The following is a 20,702-nucleotide window of genomic DNA, read 5'->3' on the forward strand; positions in this document are numbered from 1 at the left end:
CTTAAAGTAATTTTGTCATATCTAGAGAATTTTCAGGACTTGTAAGCCTAATTAGTCCAGTTAGCCCAGTAATCACAATACCTATGAATAAAGATCATGCATTTTAGAGAACTAGCCATCTCTGGGCGGAATACTGTGAAAGATAATTGTTAATAACAACCCATCTTCTCTCTTATTTGATTTTAAAGAACTCCATATGCTTATTCTCTGACAAAATACCCTTAATGAGATAGTATCTTAGTTGCATTCTATCTTAGGGGTGAAATAGAATCATTTATTTCTTAAATATTTTAAACTTTTATATGACCACTAAAGCACAGTTGGGGTGAATGCCACATGCTGGAAGAATGACTGACTGTTGGTAATTCATTGGTTTTTTCCTGATTGGAGATAGGAGGTGTGGAAACCATTAACCCCAAAAATACATCCTAGTTCACCTTTCAATTCACATTCTGATATTTATATCAGAATGTTTTCTACCTTAATAAATGGAAGCTCGATGTGGATCATATTTTTGGTTACATTAGAAAAATATTATTCTAGTTATTAATGTTCTTGTAAAGTGAGATCATGAATTAATTCCTTTCTTTTCCTAGCTACAAATTTCTGCTTTAATTGTTAAACAATATATAGAAAACTAAATTAGCATTGTCAGCTTTGCTTTCAACTTAATCTTTATAATATTTTGACAGTGCTGAGAATCTATTTCAGGCCATGTCTTAAAGGTATTAATATTTCTACAATTGCTTGAAAAAATTTTATAATTATCTACACAGCTGACTTATTTTAACTCAAATTCTCCTTTCCCCAGTTGCTTAATTGATTTTTTTTTTATTGCCTAGAAATTGTGATTTAGCATTTGACTAGAGTTTACCTTTGGGCATGAGAAAGTAGGGTTTATTTTAGCCAGTTAATGTATATCGTGCAGTTTGTGCCAAGACAGAAGGCTAGAAAAAACCAGCTAGAGAAGTTCAGTTTGGGGGACAGAAACACCCTTTCAGCAAAGTTTGGGATAGTGGTGTCTCCTTGCTGCTGGCCATAGTGGAATAGTTGTAGCAGCTCATGGGATGCATGAGGAGGGGGTAGGGGATGAGATTTTCTTGAACACACTGATAGGGGGCCTTCATATGCTGGGGTGGCACTAGTGGTAAAAAACCTGCCTGCCAGTGCAGGAGATGTAAGAGATGCGGGTTCCATCCCTGGATTGGGAAGATGTCCTGAAGGAGGGCACTGAAACCCACTCCAGAATTCTCACCTGGAAAATCCCATGGACAGAGGAGACATGTCTGAAACAATGTAGCATGCACTCACACACCATTGGATTACATCTTCACTGGTGTCATTAGAAAAATACTTCTCAGGTAGATCTTTGTGTAAGTTGTATTCATAGCAGCACACACTCACTTGATGGTTAGTTGTATCTAACATATCTGGTTACTAAAGGGGAGGTAAATCTATCCCCTTTGTTTAAACATTTGTGAAAACTGGGTTGCAATATGTTTTGAGTAATTTTAAGTTTTATGTTGTTTTTGTTCAGCTGCTGAGTTGTGTCTGATTCTTTGTGTCCCCAACTGCAGCATGCCAGGCTTCCCTGTCCTTCACTATCTCCTGGAGTTTGCTCAAACTAATGCCCATTGAGTCAGTGATGCCATTCAACCATCTCGTCCTCTGTCGCCTCTTTTTCCTCCTGCCTTCAATTTTTCCCAGCATCAGAGTCTTTTTCCAATGAGTTGACTCTTCACATCAGGTGGCAAAAGTGTTAAAGCTTCAGCATCAGTCCTTCCAATGAATATTCAGGGTTGATTTCCTTTAGGATTAACTGGTTTGATCTCCTTCCAGCCTGAGGGGCTCTCAAGAGTCTTCTCCAGCACAGTAGTTCAAAAGCATGGACAGAGGAGCCTGGCAGGCTACAGTCCATGGGCTTGCAAAGAGTCGAGACATGACTGAGCAACTAACACTTTAAGTTCTATAATTTTTCTTATTTTTTGTTGCTTTGACAATAGCATATAAGGAATAATGTCTTCTGTTTGACTTTTGAATGTTTAGAGCAAACTTAGCATATGTGTGAAGAAGTCATTATGGGTGAATCAGTCAAGTGAGAATTAAGTATTTAAAAAATATGTGCAGCTTGGCCATTTTGAGACTGTTGGTCCTTCAGATGGGACTGGAGGGCATTTGCTTTGCTGTATGTGATGGACAGAAGCAGAGATATTGTGTGCTGTGGAAAAGGGAAATTTATAAGGAATATTAGGAAAATATTCACTTGGGATTCTAAAGGAGATCAATCCTGGGTGTTTATTGGAAGGACTAATGCTGAAGCTGAAACTCCAATACTTTGGCCACCTCATGTGACGAGTTGACTCACTGGAAAAGACTCCGATGCTGGGAAGGATTGGGGGCGGGAGGAGACGGGGATGACAGAGAATGAGATGGCTGGATGGCATCACCGACTTGATGGACATGAGTTTGAATGAACTCCGGGAGCTGGCGATGGACAGGGAGGCCTGGCGTGCTGTGATTCATGGGGTCGCAAAGAGTCTGACATGACTGAGCGACTGAACTGAACTGAACTGATTCACTTGGGAAATTTGTACAGTGGTACAATTGATCTTTTAGGGTTGGCTTAGAGCTGTTATTGTTTTCTTAAAACTTTAGCTCAAGCTCCTGTCTAAATTGGGAACTTTTTGTGTTGGCAGCTAAAATTATATATTTTCAAAGAAGTTTTTAAGTATCTCTGAGCATCACAAAATTTTCACCAACAGGAATAGTACTGCCACTGCTGTTATTTTCCTTCCATCATATGAAGCAAGCCAGATCCTCTCATTCTCACTCAATCTCATTTCTTTTATACCTTCCCTCCTATTTCCATTAATTAAAGAGATCTTCTAGTGACTATCATTATAACTTTAAAGAATCTTTTTACCCCTATCCCTTGAATAACAGGTCTAAATGATGTCTTTATCTTCACACTGTGAAAAATCAGGAAATTAACACATCTTCATTTTTCACCTTTTCTTTCCCACTTTGTGTTCCAGTGATTCCCTTACAGATTACTGGTCTGCATTTTTATGACTTGTGATGTTTGTATTCTATTCTGAAATACAATGAAATCTCTTATAGGTTGATGATGTTTAAAAATCATTTTTTTTTTTCTGAAGAAAAAAATGTATGAGCCTTGCTTGTTCTGAATGTTTTTATTTAGGTATCACTGTTGATTTTTATTTTAGATGGTTTATAAAAACCTAAAAAAATCTGGTTTTATCCATTGATCTTTTTTTGCCTCTTTATCAATTTTAAAATCGAAGTATATTTGATTTGCAATATTGTTTTGGTTTCCGGTGTACAACATAGTGATTCAGTATTCTTATAGACTAGACTCCATTTCAGTTCAGTTCAGTTCAGTCGCTCAGTCGTGTCCGACTCTTTGCGACCCCATGAATCACAGCACGCCAGGCCTCCCTGTCCATCACCAACCCCTGGAGTTCACTCAAACTCATGTCCATCGAGTCGGTGATGCCATCCAGCCATCTCATTCTCTGTCGTCCCCTTCTCCTCCCGCCCCCAATCCCTCCCAGCATCAGAGTCTTTTCCAGTGAGTCAACCCTTTGCATGAGGTGGCCAAAGTATTGGAGTTTCAGCTTTAGCATCAGTCCTTCCAATGAACATCTAGGACTGATCTCCTTTAGAATGGACTGGTTGGATCTCCTTGAAGTCCAAGGGACTCTTAAGAGTCTTCTCCAACACCACAGTTCAAAAGCATCAGTTCTTTGGTGCTCAGCTTTCTTCACTGTCCAACTCTCACATCCATACATGACCATTGGAAAAACCATAGCCTTGACTAGGCGGACCTTTGTTGGCAAAGTAATGTCTCTGCTTTTTAATATACTATCTAGGTTGGTCATAACTTTCCTTCCAAGCAGTAAGCATCTTAATTTCATGGCTGCAATCACCATCTGCAGTGATTTTGGAGTCCAAAAAATAAAGTCTGACACTGTTTCCACTGTTTCCCCATCTATTTCCCATGAAGTGATGGGACCAAATGCCATGATCTTAGTTTTCTGAATGTTGAGCTTTAAGCCAACTTTTTCACTCTCCTCTTTCACTTTCATCAAGAGGCTTTTGAGTTCCTCTTCACTTTCTGCCATAAGGGTGGTGTCATCTGCATATCTGAGATTATTGATATTTCTCCCTGCAATCTTGATTCCAGCTTGTGCTTCTTCCAGCCCAGCGTTCCTCATGATATACTCTGCATATAAATTAAATAAGCAGGTTGCCAATATACAGCCTTGATGTACTCCTTTTCCTGTTTGGAACCAGTCTGTTGTTCCATGTCCAGTTCTGACTGTTGCTTCCTGACCTGCATACAGGTTTCTTAAGAGGCAGGTCAGGTGGTCTGGTATTCCCATCTCTTTCAGAATGTTCCACAGTTTATTGTGATCCACACAGTCAAAGGCTTTGGCATAGTCAGTGAAGCAGAAATAGTTTTTCTGGAACTCTCTTGCTTTCTCCATGATCCAGCGGATATTGGCAATTTGATCTCTGGTTCCTCTGCCTTTTTTAAAACCTGCTTGAACATCTGGGAGTTCACGGTTCACATATTGCTGAAGCCTGGCTTGGAGAATTTTGAGCATGACTTTACCAGCATGTGAGATGAGTGCAATTGTGCGGTAGTTTGAGCATTCTTTGGCATTGCCTTTCTTTGGGATTGGAATGAAGACTGACCTTTTCCAGTCCTGTGGCCACTGCTGAGTTTTCCAAATTTGCTGGCATATTTAGTGCAGCACTTTCATAGCGTCATGTTTCAGGATTTGAAATAGCTCAATTGGAATTCCATCACCTCCACTAGCTTTGTTCGTAGTGATGCTCTCTAAGGCCCACTTGACCTCACATTCCAGGATGTCTGGCTCCAGGTGAGTGATCACCCCATCGTGATTATCTTCATCCTGAAGATCTTTTTTGTACAGTTCTTGTGTGTATTCTTGCCACCTCTTCTTAATATCTTCTGCTTCTGTTAGGTCCATACCATTTCTGTCCTTTATCGAGCTCATCTTTGCATGAAATGTTCCCTTGATATCTTTAATTTTCTTGAAAAGATCTCTTATTTTTCCTATTCTGTTGTTTTCCTCTATTTCTTTGCATTGATTGCTGAGGAAGACTTTCTTATCGCTCCTTGCTTTTCTTTGGAACTCTGCATTCAGATGCTTGTATTTTTCCTTTTCTCCTTTGCTTTTCGTGTCTCTTCTTTTCACAGCTATTTGTAAGGCCTCCTCAGACAGCCATTTTGCTTTTTTGCATTTCTTTTCCATGGGGATGGTCTTGGTCCCTGTCTCCTGTACAGTGTCACAAACCTCCGTCCAGAGTTCATCAGGCACTCTATCCATCATATCTAGTCCCTTAAATCTATTTCTTACTTCCACTGTATAATCATAAAGGATTTGATTTAGGTTATCTCTGAATGGTCTGGTGCTTTTCCCTACTTTCTTCAATTTCAGTCTGAATTTGGCAATAAGGAGTTCATGATCTGAGCCACAGTCAGCTCCTGGTCTTATTTTTCCTGACTGTATAGAGCTTCTCCATCTTTGGCTGCAAAGAATATGATCAATCTGATTTTGGTGTTGACCATCTGGTGATGTCCACGTGTAGTCTTCTCTTGTGTTGTTGGAAGAGGGTGTTTTCTATGAACAGTGCGTTCTCTTGGCAAAACTCTATTAGCCTTTGCCCTGCTTCATTCCGTGCTCCAAGGCCAAATTTGCCTGTTACTCCAGGTGTTTCTTGACTTCCTTCTTTTGCATTCCAGTCCCCTATAATGAAAAGGACATCTTTTTTGGGTGTTAGTTCTAAAAGGTCTTGTAGGTCTTCATAGAACTGTTCAACTTCGGCTTCTTCAGCATTACTGGTTGGGGCATAGGCCTGGATTACTGTAATATTGAATGGTTTGCCTTGGAAACAAACAGAGATCATTCTATCGTTTGTGAGATTGCATCCAAGTACTGCATTTCGGACTCTTTTGTTGACCATGATGGCTACTGCATTTCTTCTAAGGGATTCCTGCCCACAGTAGTAGATATAATGGTCATCTGAGTTAAATTCACCCATTCCAGTCCATTTTAGTTCACTGATTCCTAGAATGTCGACGTTCACTCTCGTCATCTCCTGTTTGACCACTTCCAATTTGCCTTGATTCATGGACCTAACATTCCAAGTTCCTATGCAATATTGCTCTTTACAGCATCGGACCTTGCTTCTATCACCAGTCACATCCACAACTGGGTATTTGTTTTTGCTTTGACTCCATCCCTTCATTCTTTCGGGAGTTATTTCTCCACTCATCTCCAGTAGCATACTGGGCACCTACCGACCTGGGGAATTCCTCATTCAGTATCCTATCATTTTGCCTTTTGATACTGTTCATGGGGTTCTCAAGGCAAGTATACTGAAGTGGTTTGCCATTCCCTTCTCCAGTGGACCACATTCTGTCAGACCTCTCCACCATGACCCATCCGTCTTGGGTGGCCCCACATGGCATGGCTTAGACAGGGCTGTGGTCCATATGATCAGATCAACTAGTTTTCTGTGATTATGATTTCAGTGTGTCTGCCCTCTGATGCCCCCTCTCAAAACCTACCGTCTTATTTAGGTTTCTCTTACCTTGGTCATGGAAAATCTCTTCACAGCTGCTCCAGCAAAGTGCAGTGTATTGGATTAGAGCCCCCCCTAATCTGGCATCAACTTAACTTGATTCCATCTGCAAAGACCCTATTTCCCAGTATGGTCACCTTTCCAAGTACTTGGGATTAGCACTTCAACACATATTTTTTGGCAGACACAATTCAACTGATAATACCATTATACATGTTGATTAGAATATGGACAGTATGCTTATTTAATCCTATTTGCCGAAGAATTGATGCTTTTGAACTGTGGTGTTGGAGAAGACTCTTGAGAGTCCCTTGGACTGCAAGGAGATCCAACCAGTCCATTCTAAAGGAGATAAGTCCTGGATGTTCATTGGAAGGACTGATGCTAAAGCTGAAACTCCAGTACTTTGGCCACCTCACATGATGAGTTGATTCACTGGAAAAGACTGATGCTGGGAGGGATTGGGGGCAGGAGGAGACGGGGACGACAGAGAATGAGATGGCTGGATGGTATCACCGACTCGATGGACATGAGATTGAGTGAACTTCGGGAGTTGGTGATGGACAGGGAGGCCTGGCGTGCTGTGATTCGTGGGGTCGCAAAGAGTCGGACATGACTGAGCGACTCAACTGAACTGAACTGAACTGAACTGAACACACACAGTAGAACGTTTCAGTTAAGACTCGCATTTTTTTTCAACTCAAATAATTAATTGTCTTCTATATTTTCTTAATCCTTTCTTCTCTTCCATTGTCTTGGATGTTTCTTTCTGGAGCTTACATTTATTAGGTATTTGACTTCCTGGGTGACTGTCCCTATTTCATTTTCTCTCTGTTTTAGTTTCCCTTGGACTCATTTTTATGCATAGTTATTTTATTTAATGGAAAAGGAAATGGCAACCCACTCCAGTATTCTTGTCTGGAGAATCCCATGGACTGAGGAGCCTGGCAGGCCACAGTCCAGGGGGTCGCAAAAGAGTTGGACATGACTGAGTGACTAACATTCACACATTTTATTTAAAATATGGTCTATTATAATATTTCATCTATCATTATGAGTCTTCAAATGTTCTCACATGAGTGAATTTTCTAGATAACGAATGCTTATTCCATTTAGCACCACAGTATTTCTAGATGTACTGGTTTTTTTTTTACAAAGTATTTCCATCTTTTCATCCTCTTTATATTGTCCCTTTGACTCTTTTATGCTTTGTGTTGTGGAAGATTCCTTGACTTTCCCAGTTATCCAAATGTTAGTTAGTTCCTCCATCGTGTCTGATTTTTTGCAACCCTGTGGACTATAGCATGCCAGGCTACTGAGTCCATGGAATTCTCCAGGCAAGACTATTGGAGTGGATAGTCATTCCATTCTCTAGGGGATCTTTCCAAACGAGGGATCAAACCTGGATCTCCTGCACGCAGGCAGATTCTTTACCACTTGAGCTACCAGGGGCTCCTTATTCCTAACCTTTTCAGCCAATTTTGAAATTTCTTTTGTACAATCTAGGCAATCGTTTTAATTTCCAAGATTGCTTTCTTATTTTTATTTTCTATTTTTTTCAATGTGGTGTGTGCTCACATTTTCTGAGGACAATAATTAGAATTATTTGAATTTTTTCTGATGCTTCCCTGAATCATTTCTGTTTTCCCTGGGGCAGGTTATTCTTGTTTGTTTTAATTAGTTTTTATTGGAGTATTCTTGCTTTACAATGTTGTGTAAGTTTCTACTGTACAGCAGAGTGAATCAGCTGTACGTATAAAATTCCCTCTCTTTTTCGAATTTCCTTTCCATTTAGGTCACCAGAGAGCCCTGAATAGGGTTCCCTGAGCTGTGCAGTAGGTTCTCATTAGATAGTCTGTTTTATCGCTAGAAGCGCATGCGTGTCAATCCCGGTCTCCCGATTCATCTCACTCCCTTTCCCGTTTGGTGTCTGTACGTTTGTTCTCTACATCTGTGCCTCTACTTCTGTTTTGCAAACAAGATCATCTGTACCATTTTCTAGACTCCACATATACACATTAATATGCGATATTTGTTTTTCTCTTTTAAGACATATTTAATGTTTTGGCTGTTCTGGGTCTTTGTTGCTGGTCACCTGTTTTCTCTAGCTGTGGTGGCTTCTCTTGTTCAGGGCACAGGCTCTAGGCGAGCAGGCTCAGTAGTTGTGGCACATGGGCTTAGTTGCTCTGAGTCACGTGGAATCTTCCTGGACCAGGGATCAAACTGGTGTCCCCCACGCTGCAAGGCAGACCCTTAACCAATGGACCATCAGGGAAGGCCCAGGGCTATTCTCAATGTTCTTGTGTTTCCCTGTGATTCGTGGTGGTATGTCATAGTTATAAAGATCTGTAAATGACCTGCACGGGCTTCCACTGCAGTTTTGAGAGTGTTTCTCTACTTGCTTTCTCATGTAAATGACAAGGCTTACCCTGAATTCTGGATGAGGGAAGAATACAGGAGTGGGTAGCCATTCCCTTCTCCAGGGTATATTCCTCACCCAGGAAATGAACCTGGGTATCCTGCATTACAGGCAGATTCTTTCCCATCTGAGCCACCAGGGAAGCCCCCTTGCAAAATGATGCACAGGCTTTCTTGGAGTGTATGTGTGAGAGAGAGAGAGAGAGAGAAAACAAGCTGGAAATACTAACAAGTGTTAAAATCAGGAGGCTTTTCCCCATGGGTTGAAATCTTTGATATATTTTCTCTTTTTACTGGGGTTACCCCCTCTCTCCTTGCATTCTACTTCTTATTTGATCAGGATCTTTGGAGTTATTCCAGCCCTATTCAGCTTCTCGTCAATCCCTAACACCTTCATTTGGCATCCTCTCCAGGCAGGTATTCTTGTTTCTTGATAGAACATTTCTGCAACTTCTCTAACTTTATCCTCTGGGTAAAAGCTCTGCTGCTTCTCACTCTGTTTATGCTAGTCAGAGAGAGGAGGGCCTGAACTTCCCAGCTATTCAGATGTTGTTCTTTCTGGAGTTGCCAGCCGGCTTTCCCACCTCCCATGTCCATCTATGTATTGTTTGGCTGGGAACCTAGGAAGGCCTGTTCTAATAACTCTGATCTCTTGCAGAGCAATTTCTTCTCTTCTTTCTCTGATGGACGAATCCCATCTTCATTCTGCTTGCAAAAATGCCTCAACATTTCTGTATTTTTTTGGTAAACAATCTTGTTATACAGTATTGTGATATGAAATGAAAGTGAAAATGTTAGTTCCTCAGTCATGTCTGACTCTTTGCAACCCCATGGACTGTAGCCCACCAGACTTCTCTGTCCATGGAATTCTCCATGCAAGAATACTGGAGTGGGTAGCCTTTCCCTTCTCCAGGGGATCTTTCCAACCCAGGGATTGAACCTGGGTCTTCTCTGTTGCAGGGAGATTCTTTACCATCTGAGCCACCAGGGAAAACTATGTCTATTAAAATATAAATTTCAGTGGATCTTAGAAAGAAGAACGTGTACTGTGTACTATTTTCCAATGCATATTTTCTCATACTTTTCAATTTTTTAGGTTTCTTGTCTCAGATGTTTTACCATATGCAGTTTTGTTCATGTGTGTGCGTACACATATATACAAGAATTATATTTATAAAATGGACTGGCAGGATTTTGTCATGTATTTTCCATCTGTTTTTTTAATTTTCTTCTGCATCTAGGAAGGTACAAATATATATATGATTGTTATAAAGTGTTTTTCCATATTGATGCTATATAAAGTATATTTTAAACATTAACCATCAAGAAATCAAATAAGTTCTTGAATGTTTAATGAGCCTATTTTAATCATTGGTCTTAAGACCTGAGACACTTTCAAGTTAAACACTTTTGTAGTTGTGTAAAATAATTTAATGGCAGAACTTGAAGGCTTGATAGTTTTCTTTTTTCCCCATTTTGCTGCTGCTGCTGCTGCTAAGTCACTTCAGTCGTGTCCGACTCTGTGTGACCCCATAGACAGAATCCCACCAGGCTCCCCCGGCCCTGGGATTCTCCAGGTGAGAACACTGGAGTGGGTTGCCATTTCCTTCTCCAATGTGTGAAAGTGAAAAGTGAAAGTGAAGTCGCTCAGTCGTGTCCGACCCATAGCGACCCCACGGACTGCAGCCTACCAGGCTCCTCCATCCATGGGATTTTCTAGGCAAGAGTACTGGAGTGGCTTGCCATTGCCTTCTCCGTTTCCCCATTTTATTGAGATATAATTGGCATATAATATTTTCATTGATATATGTATATATTGTGAAATGATTGCTACAGTAAATTTAGTTAACAATCTCACAGTCATAATTTTTTTTCTTATAATGGGAACATTTAAGATCTACTCTCTTAGGAACTTTCAAATATACACTAGGAGCTTGGTAGGCTGCAGTCCATAGGGTCGCTAAGGGTCGGACACGACTGAGCGACTTCACTTTCACTTTTCACTTTCACACATTGGAGAAGGAAATGGCAACCCACTCCGGTGTTCTTGCCTGGAGAATCCCAGGGATGGGGGAGCCTGGTGGGCTTCTGTCTATGGGGTCACACAGAGTCGGACACGACTGAAGTGACTTAGCAGCAGCAGCAGCAGCATGGCTAACTATAATCACCATGCTTTACGTTACATATCAGAATTTGTCTCATTTTTTTCTTTTGTATTTGTTCTATCTTAATTGTTTTGATACCAGGCAAGTAACTTTAGTCATATTAAGAGGAAAGTGTTTTTAAATCTTTCTTTTTCAGCAAAGAATCGTGGAATTGCCATTCCAGTGGATTTGGACAGCCAAGTGAATACTCTTTTCATGAAGAGTCATTCAAATATGGTGCAGAGAGCGGCCATGGGTTGGAGATTATCAGCTCGCTCTGGACCACGCTTTAAGGAAGCTCTTGGAGGGCCTTCTTGGGATTACAGAAATATTATTGAAAAGTTACAGGTACAATAAGAGCATGAAATGACATTAATATTTTTTAAATGATAATTTTAATATATGTGGTCACATAAACTATGGTTAAAAATATCAAATTCTAGTTGGGTACCAGGCTTTGCTTTGCAATGTCCAACCAACGCTATCCTTTTTAAAACATTGCTTCCAGATAGAAGTTGTTGGGAGTCTTTTTCTTTTTGAGTAGGTATTATTTAATGTGTTCTGTCAGTAAGGTAATGGGTCTTAATATCAAAATAATAACTGTAATACATTTGGTGGAATAATTTACTGTGAAGACCCATGTAATAAATATTTCACAACCTTGCTTTAGTTCATGTCTCAATATCCTTTTATATTTCTTTGATGAGAATGGTGTGAGCACCTTTACTCCCAAATAATTTGCATAGTATCCCACTCCTGTGTTTGGCCTGGACATTCTGGGACACTGAGTAAAGAGAGGCATTGTATTAATCTACCTGGACTGCCATCACGAAATACCACAGAATGGGTGGTTTAACCAACAGAAATTTCTTTCTCACAGCTCTGGAGCTAGAAATTCAAGATCAAGGTGTTGGCAGGCTTGTTTCCTTCTGAGGTCTCTCTTCTTGGCTTGCAGGTGGCATGCTTGTCACTGTGTCCTCATATGGTCTTCCCTCTGTGCACATACGCGTCTCCGTCCTAATTGCTTCTGGTATGGACACCGGTCATTTTGAAGTAGAGCCCTTCCATATGAATTCATTTTACTTGAATTACCTCTTTAAAGTCCCTGACTCCAAATATAGTCACATTCTGAAGCGTCGCTGTGTATGTGCTGTGTGCTCAGCTGCTCAGTTGTGTCCATCTTTGCGGCCCCATGGGCTGTAGCCCTGCCAGGCTCCTCTGCCCTTGGACTTTCCCAGGCAAGAATACTGGAGTGCGTTGCCATTCCCTTCTCCAGGGGATCTTCCTGGTGCAGGGATTGAACCCACGTCTCTTGCGTCTCCTGCTTTGTCAGGTGGATTTTTTTTTTTTTTTTTTTACCACTAACGCCATCTGGGAAGCCTCAAAGCACCAGGATTAGGGCTTTATCATATGAGCTTTGAGAGGAAAACAATTTGGCCCATAGGAGATACCTTCCCACTCACATAAGCAGTGAAAGATTTCATGGCACAAACTGGAGTATGGCTTGAGGAAAGTTTTTGGCATGGAGAATGATCAGAACGTGAACTGGAATAAATATTATAGGAGGTAATGAGTAGATTACTTGGTGAAGATTCAGAGTTTTAATAGATGAGTGTAGTTGCCCCCATTTGATACAACTAGAGAAAGCCTGTGCATAGCAATGAAGACCCAGCACAGCCAAAAATAACTAACTAAATAAATAAAATTATTAAAAAAATGAAGGCAGGGTCAGCAGACCTGGTGGTTCTCAGATGGAGATAGAGAGGGAGCATGAAGGACATTGAAGTGGCATGATGATTGGAGACTAGGTGACATTGTAGACCCTGGGCTGTCAGAAGGAAGGAGAGAATACAGTGGAAGGATATTGGCTATGCTCATTGAAGACACAGTGAATTAGATTTATTGGCTACTGAATGTATTGGAAGGTAGGTCTATATTTGGAGGTAGTAGTTTGTTGGTATTGCTGAAAGAGAGAGTATAGTGATAGGAAAACAAAGAACATATTTTTAGGCTGCCAGAAGTTGCAGAATGGCCAAATAAAATGAGGGAAAAAAGGTACAGCCAGAAAGTAGGCAAACACGTTCATGAGTCAAAGGAGCAGACATTTCAGGGGAGAGATATTCATGTCAACCAGCATAGAGAGGGCATGCTTTCAACTTATTTCAGCATAGTCAGTGGCATTCACTGGGTAAATATATGTTTGATGAATACTCTGTACCAGCCACTGTGTTGAAGTACTGGAGATAGAACCAAGATGTCTGTGCCTTCATGGAAAATGCATTGTCACCCATTAAGTAAATGATACAATGTTAGATAATTAAAACTGCTATGAATAAATCATGATAACGGTATGATGGAGAGTCATTGGGAGAGTGATCCTGTAGAGAGGGAGCGCTTCTCCATTGAGGAGCCGTTGATGCCCAATTGAGAAGGAGGAGTCTATTCAAAGAGAGCTTTATGGGAAAGGAAGAGTAAATGCAATGATGCTTTGGCAGGAATGAGGTTGGGGATTTGAAAAACCAAGAGAAGCCCTGGGGCAGATGTGAGCAAAGGAAGAGAGTATTATGAAATAAGTAGCCAAATCATGTAGAGACTGCCATGCATGATAAAGTGTTTGGCTTTATTCTAAATGTGATGGAAAATCATTGGGGGATTTTTAGCAGAGAATAGGCTGTGATTCATGGGGTCGCAGAGTCGGACACGACTGAGCGACTGAACTGAACTGAACTGAAGCATGACTTGGTTTACCTTTAAAAAAACACTGTGGATTTTGAGTGGTGAATTGACTATTGGGTCCAGACATAAGCAGTGAGTCTAGTTCATTAGCTATTAATTCAGGTAAAAGGTAATGGTGGCTTGGCTTAAGGGCTTAATGATAGCAATGAAGATAATAAATTTTGGATATAGTTGGTCCTAGAGCCACTGGGGCTTGGTGGATCGATGGGTGAGTTGTGAGATATTGGAAAGAGAAATCAAGGATGAGCCTTGGTATAATATGATTAGATCATTTGCTACGGTAAGGAAGAATGGGAGAGTTGGAATCAAGAGATTCTGTATGGAGAATTTTAAGTGTGAGATGCCTATGTCAGTATCTATATGGATGTGTCAAACAGACTGATGGATGTATGAGTCTGGGGTGGTTTGAAAAGATATCAATGCAGGAAATATAAATGTGGGAATTTTCAGCATACATATGATGTCAAAATCATGCAGTTTCATGAGGTTCCTCACAAGAAACTTAGATACAGAAGAGAAAGGACCAGGAATCTGGTAAAGGAGTAGTCAGGACATAGGTGGAAAACAGAGGAAAAATGTGATGTTACAGAACCACGAGTAGAAAGTGTTTGATGAATCAGGAACAGTGTCTAAAATGCTTAAGTAAGATGAGAACAGTAAAGTAACCACTGAATTTAGCAACATGGTGATGATTGCAGCTAACTGATATTCAATGATTACTAACATTAAGGAGTGCCCAGTACATGTTAGTGGAGAAGGAAATGGCAACCCATTCCAGTGTTCTTGCCTGGAGAATCCCAAGGACGGGAGCCTAGTGGGCTGCCATCTATAGGGTCGCACAGAGTCGGACACGACTGAAGCGACTTAGCAGCAGCAGCAGCAGCAGCAGTACATGTTAGAGGCTGTTTTTTCTTTCTTTTTTTTTTTTTTAAAGGTTTTTTGGCCATTTTAAAAATGAAGTATAGTTAATTTGGGGGGTAGTGAGAGCTTCCCTGGTGGATCTGACAGTAAAGAATCCACGTAGAGTACTTCATATAGTTAATTTGCAGTGTTGTATTAGCCTTAGGTGTACATCAGTGGTCATTTTTCAGATTATTTTCCATTATAGGCTATTATAAAACATTGTAGAGGCTATTGTATGTATTTACTTTTAATCCTTACAGCAAGCCTATGTAATTGCTAGTATCATTATCCTGGGTTTTCACATTGGGGAAGCAATGAATCAAAGAGATTACAAGGTTGATCCATGATCGAAATAGGAGATAAAGACTCATATCATAGATGCCTGGACACAATTTGTTTAGAGAATGAAATGAAGTCGAGAGGTAATCTGAAAGAGAGGTACGTTTTAGTGATGTTTTCTAAACTACGGTAACTGTGGTCACATTTGATAACCATATTCTCTTCCTGCTTTTGTATAATATCTAGTTTCCATTTATGTGATTTTTTTTCCTCCATGGTTCAGTTCAGTTCAGTTCAGTTCAGTCGCTCAGTCGTGTCCGACTCTCCGCGACCCCATGAATCACAGCACGCCAGGCCTCCCTGTCCATCACCAACTCCCGGAGTACACTCAAACTCATGTCCACAGAGTCGGTGATGCCATCCAGCCATCTCATTCTCCGTCGTCCCCTTCTCCTCCCGCCCCCAACCTTTCCCAGCATCAGAGTCTTTTCCAGTGAGTCAACTCGTCTCATGAGGTGGCCAAAGTATTGGAGTTTCAGCTTTAGCATCAGTCCCTCCAATGAACATCCAGGATTGATCTCCTTTAGAATGGACTGGTTGGATCTCCTTGCAGTATAAGGGACTCTCAAGAGTCTTCTCCAACACCACAGTTCAAAAGCATCGATTCTTCGGCGATCAGCTTTCTTCACAGTCCAACTCTCACATCCATACATGACCACGGGAAAAACCATTGCCTTGACTAGACGGACCTTGGTCGGCAAAGTAATGTCTCTGCTTTTTAATATACTATCAAGGTTGGTCATAACTTTCCTTCCAAGGAGCAAGCGTCTTTTAATTTCATGGCTGCAATCAGCATCTGCAGTGATTTTGGAGCCCAAAAAAACAAAGTCTGACACTGTTTCCACTGTTTTTCCATCTATTTCCCATGAAGTGATGGGACCAGATGCCATGATCTTTGTTTTCTGAATGTTGAGCTTCAAGCCAACCTTTTCACTCTCCTCTTTCACTTTCATCAAGAGGCTTTTGAGTTCCTCTTCACTTTCTGCCATAAGGGTAGTGTCATCTGCATATCTGAGGTTATTGATATTTCTCCCAGCAATCTTGATTCCAGCTTGTGCTTCTTCCAGCCCAGCGTTCCTCATGATGTACTCTGCATATAAGTTAAATAAGCAAGGTGACAATATACAACCTTGACGCACTCCTTTTCCTATTTGGAACCAGTCTGTTGTTCCATGACCGGTTCTAACTGTTGCTTCCTGACCTGCATACAGGTTTCTCAAGAGGCAGGTCAGGTGGTCTGGGATTCCCATCTCTTTCAGAATGTTCCACAGTTTATTGTGATCCACACAGTCAAAGGCTTTGGCATAGTCAATGAAGCAGAAATAGATGTTTTTCTGAAACTCTCTTGCTTTCTCCATGATCCAGCGGATGTTGGCAATTTGATCTCTGGTGTCTCTGCCTTTTCTCTCAAATATTATGAGGAATTTCTCAGAAAACTTATTTAGTAATTGAAGGAGAAATGATCACTTTTGCTTAAAGGGAAGGAAAGGTAACTCCTGAAATCTAGTCATAAGAAATTAACAGGCTACCAGGAAGAAAATAACTTAAAAACATATGCTGAGAGTAACAATAAGCAATTGGCAGTCAGTTTTCTGCTTAACAGAAAAAAGCCACAGTTATGGGCGAATAAAGTATTGCTTTATATGGTTTTTTTTTTTCAGTTTGTTTTCTTAGTTAATTTTAAAACAAAAAGGGGAGGCTTTCATCATTAAATAATGTTCAGTTAATTATCATTGCTTATAGTTAATTTAAGAAACATGTCAGTTGACTGCTTTCAGCTATAATTAACAGCTAAAAGTGGTTTAAATAATAAAAATTATATCTTTTCACATGCAAGGAATCTGAAACTAGGGCTCTTCCTGAGGTGTTTAATTCAGTAGCTTCATTGGCCAGGGTCCCAACCACCATTGGCCTGTTGACTTTCAACTTAAGGCTGGTCTTCAAAGGTCCTTTGAGGGCTGCCTTGTATTTTGAATTTTCACACTCTGAGGCTATCTTAGAAGCCATAGATAGTTTCTAAAGAATCTGCCCTGCCCACTTCCCAACTCCATACACACCCTCACACTCAGCAGACTTCACTTGATGTCTTATTGGCCAAGATTGTGTCACAGAATCACGCCTAACCACTTGTTGGCAGAGGACGTGGAATGACCATGATTGGCTTAAACCAATCAACCTTGACTCTAGGGAAGGCGGGCAGGGGCTCCTCTCCCTGACAATGTTGTTGCCTGACTGAGAAAAAACATGGAGATCCTGTTAGCAAGGAAAAGGATGAGGAAAGGCTACTGGTAGATGATCAACAGTGTCTGTCAAAAAGTATAATTTGAAATACTACTGAATGTCATCGAACCCTTGTGTAGTATTAATACTGCTTCAGGTAATATGTCAGGGAATTTCACCCACTGGAAAAAAATGGTCAGTTCCAGGTGACCAGTGACACATATGAAGTCTTTTTTAGCTGTTCCCTGAGCATACTCTAACTCCAATTTGATGAATACGTGTGCTGTCTGTGGGCTTCCCTGGTTGCTCAGTTGGTAAAGAATCCGCCTGCAATGCAGGAGATCCAGGTTCGATTCCTGGGTCTGGAAGATCTGCTGGAGAAAGGAACGGCTACCTATTCCAGTATTCTGGCCTGGAGAATTCCATGGACTGTTTAGTCCACGGGTTGCAAAGAGTTGGACACGGCAGAGACTTTCACTTTCACTTTTGCACTATCTGTGTTACAGTCCCAGACACTGCAGTGCTTGTAGCAGTGGCTTTACTGACTTTTTATCTTTCCTGGATATTCTTAGAAATCTATAGCTACCCATTCCTCCTTTATCATATAAATGAAAAAGGAGATCCGGGAAGTGTTCAGACAGAAACCCAGCCTCTGCTTAAAGCACATGCATCCAGTGCTTTGGGAAGTAGGATACCTCTTCTCTGAAAGTCCCACGTCTCATTTCTGCTTAGTATTCATAAGCTTGTCATATTTTTAAAGGATGAAATCTGAGCCAGGTCTTCATGTGTCTTCTCTTGTGCTTTGTTCCTTAGGATGTGGTGGCCTCCCTGGAGCAACAGTTCAGCCCGATGATGCAGGCTGAGTTCTCAGTCTTGGTTGATGTGTTGTACAGCCCAGAACTGCTGTTTCCTGAGGGGAGCGATGCGAGAATCAGATGTGGCGCTTTCATGTCGAAGTAAGTGGTTTCAGCCGAGATGCTGCTGGTGCTGCCGCACTGAGCCTGCCTCTGCCATCCCTGCTTTCTGACGCTGCTGGTGCCTCATGACAGTCCACAGAGCATGTAAAGCGTCTGAAATCCCTGCAAATGTGCTTCCAAAATCATTAGTGTGATTCAATGGCAATTTTGTTTTGGTGATTTTCAGGTTATCCTATTTATTAACATTTACTGAAAATGGAATGTATCATTGGGCACAAAATATCGCATAAAATAATATCTTGGTTCTGAGTCCTTTCTGTAGCTATATGGCGTGAACTTTGGAAAGATTTCAGTGTAAGGTCACTGATTTTCCTTAAGAGAAAGAGGAAGGAAAGGGAACTAGCATTTGTTGAGGTCTAACTATGTGGGCTATTGTCCTGTGTGTGCTTATCCATGTTATCTAATCTGCACGCATGCTCTGAGAGATTGGGCCTCCTTTTAGAGATGAGAAAACTGAGGCCCAGGTGTGCTTCAGTAACCAGCGGTTAAGTCTCAACCTGGCACTCAGCCATGCTGCTCTGATGATGCTCATCTAAAGCTCTTTCATTTATGTATTTCTCTTAGCATTTTTGTGGTATTCTCAGGTCTGTTGCAGTGGGTGTGTTTATCCAAGAATATTTTCATTTTAATGGTAAAGGAGCAATTCTCAAGGAAATAAAAGCAGTTGTGAGAGAAAGTTTTAGGTAGCTCCAGAAAGATGCATCTTAATGTTGAGGACCCTTCACTGAATGATTTGTCCAAGTAATCACATGTTGACTCAAGATGGCCAGGCAGAGGTACATGGTCTCCTTGGGGAGAGAATCTGGATGAAGGGTCAGAAGAAGCTGCAACCCCCTTGAACATTATTTGTCACAGCTCTTCTGTATGGTTGAGAATATGGCTAAAATGGTCTCAAAGCCTCCTCTATTGACTGTGACATAGTGAGGCAGAAATTGAAGGATGAGGGGACACAGGTAGTGTTTCTTTCTTTTACCAGTTAAAATTTGGATTTGGGGAGAGAAAACGAGGTATGGGGTACGAAGAATTGACTACAGGGGTCATGTTGAAGAGCAGGTGGAGTTTCTCCATTATGGCCAGAATCAGGAATTCTTGACTCTTGATCATTGTATCTTAAGAAGCCTGGGAAGAATAGGCTTGTCTGGACACTAACCAGCCTTCTAATAAGCATTTTTAAATGAAGAGGTCTAGAGTGTCTGCAAACTGTTGACTGTGGAAGCCACTGGAAAAAAAAGTAGAGGTGTTGTCTAGTATAAAAATAGGGTCTTTGACAAATATACTTTATCTCCCATGAATATATATCAATGTATATATAACATAGGTTAAAAAGTAGGCAATAAATCTGAGAATTTTAACTCCAGGATATTCATATAATGCTATAGCTATCTCCCAGATGCTTGATGGTCTAAACAAGTGTTTGGCAAACTGACCCACAGGCCATTGATAATTTTTGCAACTAAAGTTTTATTGAAACACAGCCACACACATTCATTTATGTATTGTCATCAGTGGCTGCTGCTGCTAAGTCGCTTCAGTCGTGTCCAACTCTGTGTGACCCCATAGATGGCAGCCCACCAGGCTCTCCCGTCCCCGGGATTCTCCAGGTGAGAACACTGGAGTGGGTTGCCATTTCCTTCTCCAATGCATGACAGTGAAAAGTGAAAGTGAAGTCGCTCAGTCGTGTCCGACTCTTCGCGACCCCATGGACTGCAGCCTATCAGGCTCCTCCGTCCATGGGATTTTCCAGGCAAGAGTACTGGAGTGGGGTGCCATTGCCTTCTCTGCATCAGTGGCTCCTTTCATACTATTACAGCAGAACTGACTAGTGGCCTAGTCTGCATGGCCTCCAGAGCCTGAGCTATTTACTGTTTTGCCCTTTAGAAAAAGAGTTTGCTGATTCAGTGTCAAGAATTAGTGTCAATATGATTACTATACATGGCTATTAATATGAAAGTTTAAATTCATTACAACACAGATAAAATATTTAGTCCCTCAGTCGACATTTGCCACACGTTAAGTACTCAGCAGCCCTAGGTAGCTTGGCCAACAACTAAGACAGCACAGTTGTAGAACATTTCAACAATCTCAAATAAAATTCTGGTCTAGAACTTAAGGATCTAGGTGTGTGAGAAGGTGATGTAAAGTAACTCAAAGTGTCAAGAAAATATTCACCTGTGCTGAAGATGAAGCAAGTCTGTTGCAGTGTTAGGTAAATTCAAAGGAGAGAAGCAGAATGACCTGACACTGAGATTGTATCACAGGTCCTACATTCAGATGGAGGAAGAGAAAGTCACACATAGTTTAGTGGTTAGAGAAAGGATTTTTATGC

The 20,702-nt window shown here is 41.0% G+C and overlaps 1 protein-coding gene across 5 annotated transcripts in view; it reads left to right on the top strand.

Annotated features, from left to right (window-relative positions):
* Nucleotides 1-20,702, top strand: part of ITPR2 (inositol 1,4,5-trisphosphate receptor type 2) — a 639,393-nt gene that overhangs the window by 332,836 nt on the left and 285,855 nt on the right. For all 5 annotated transcript variants that reach the window (XM_055395002.2, XM_055395004.2, XM_088837263.1 and 2 more), the window contains 2 exons: nt 11,359-11,549; nt 18,213-18,355. In XM_055395002.2, coding sequence (XP_055250977.1) covers nt 11,359-11,549; nt 18,213-18,355 — 334 coding nt within the window. The remainder of the gene's footprint in view (nt 1-11,358; nt 11,550-18,212; nt 18,356-20,702) is intronic.

This window comes from Moschus berezovskii, chromosome 6 (genome assembly GCF_049115385.1).
Source record: "Moschus berezovskii isolate FMDL1 chromosome 6, NW_MosBer_1.0, whole genome shotgun sequence".
Lineage (NCBI taxonomy): Eukaryota > Metazoa > Chordata > Mammalia > Artiodactyla > Moschidae > Moschus > Moschus berezovskii.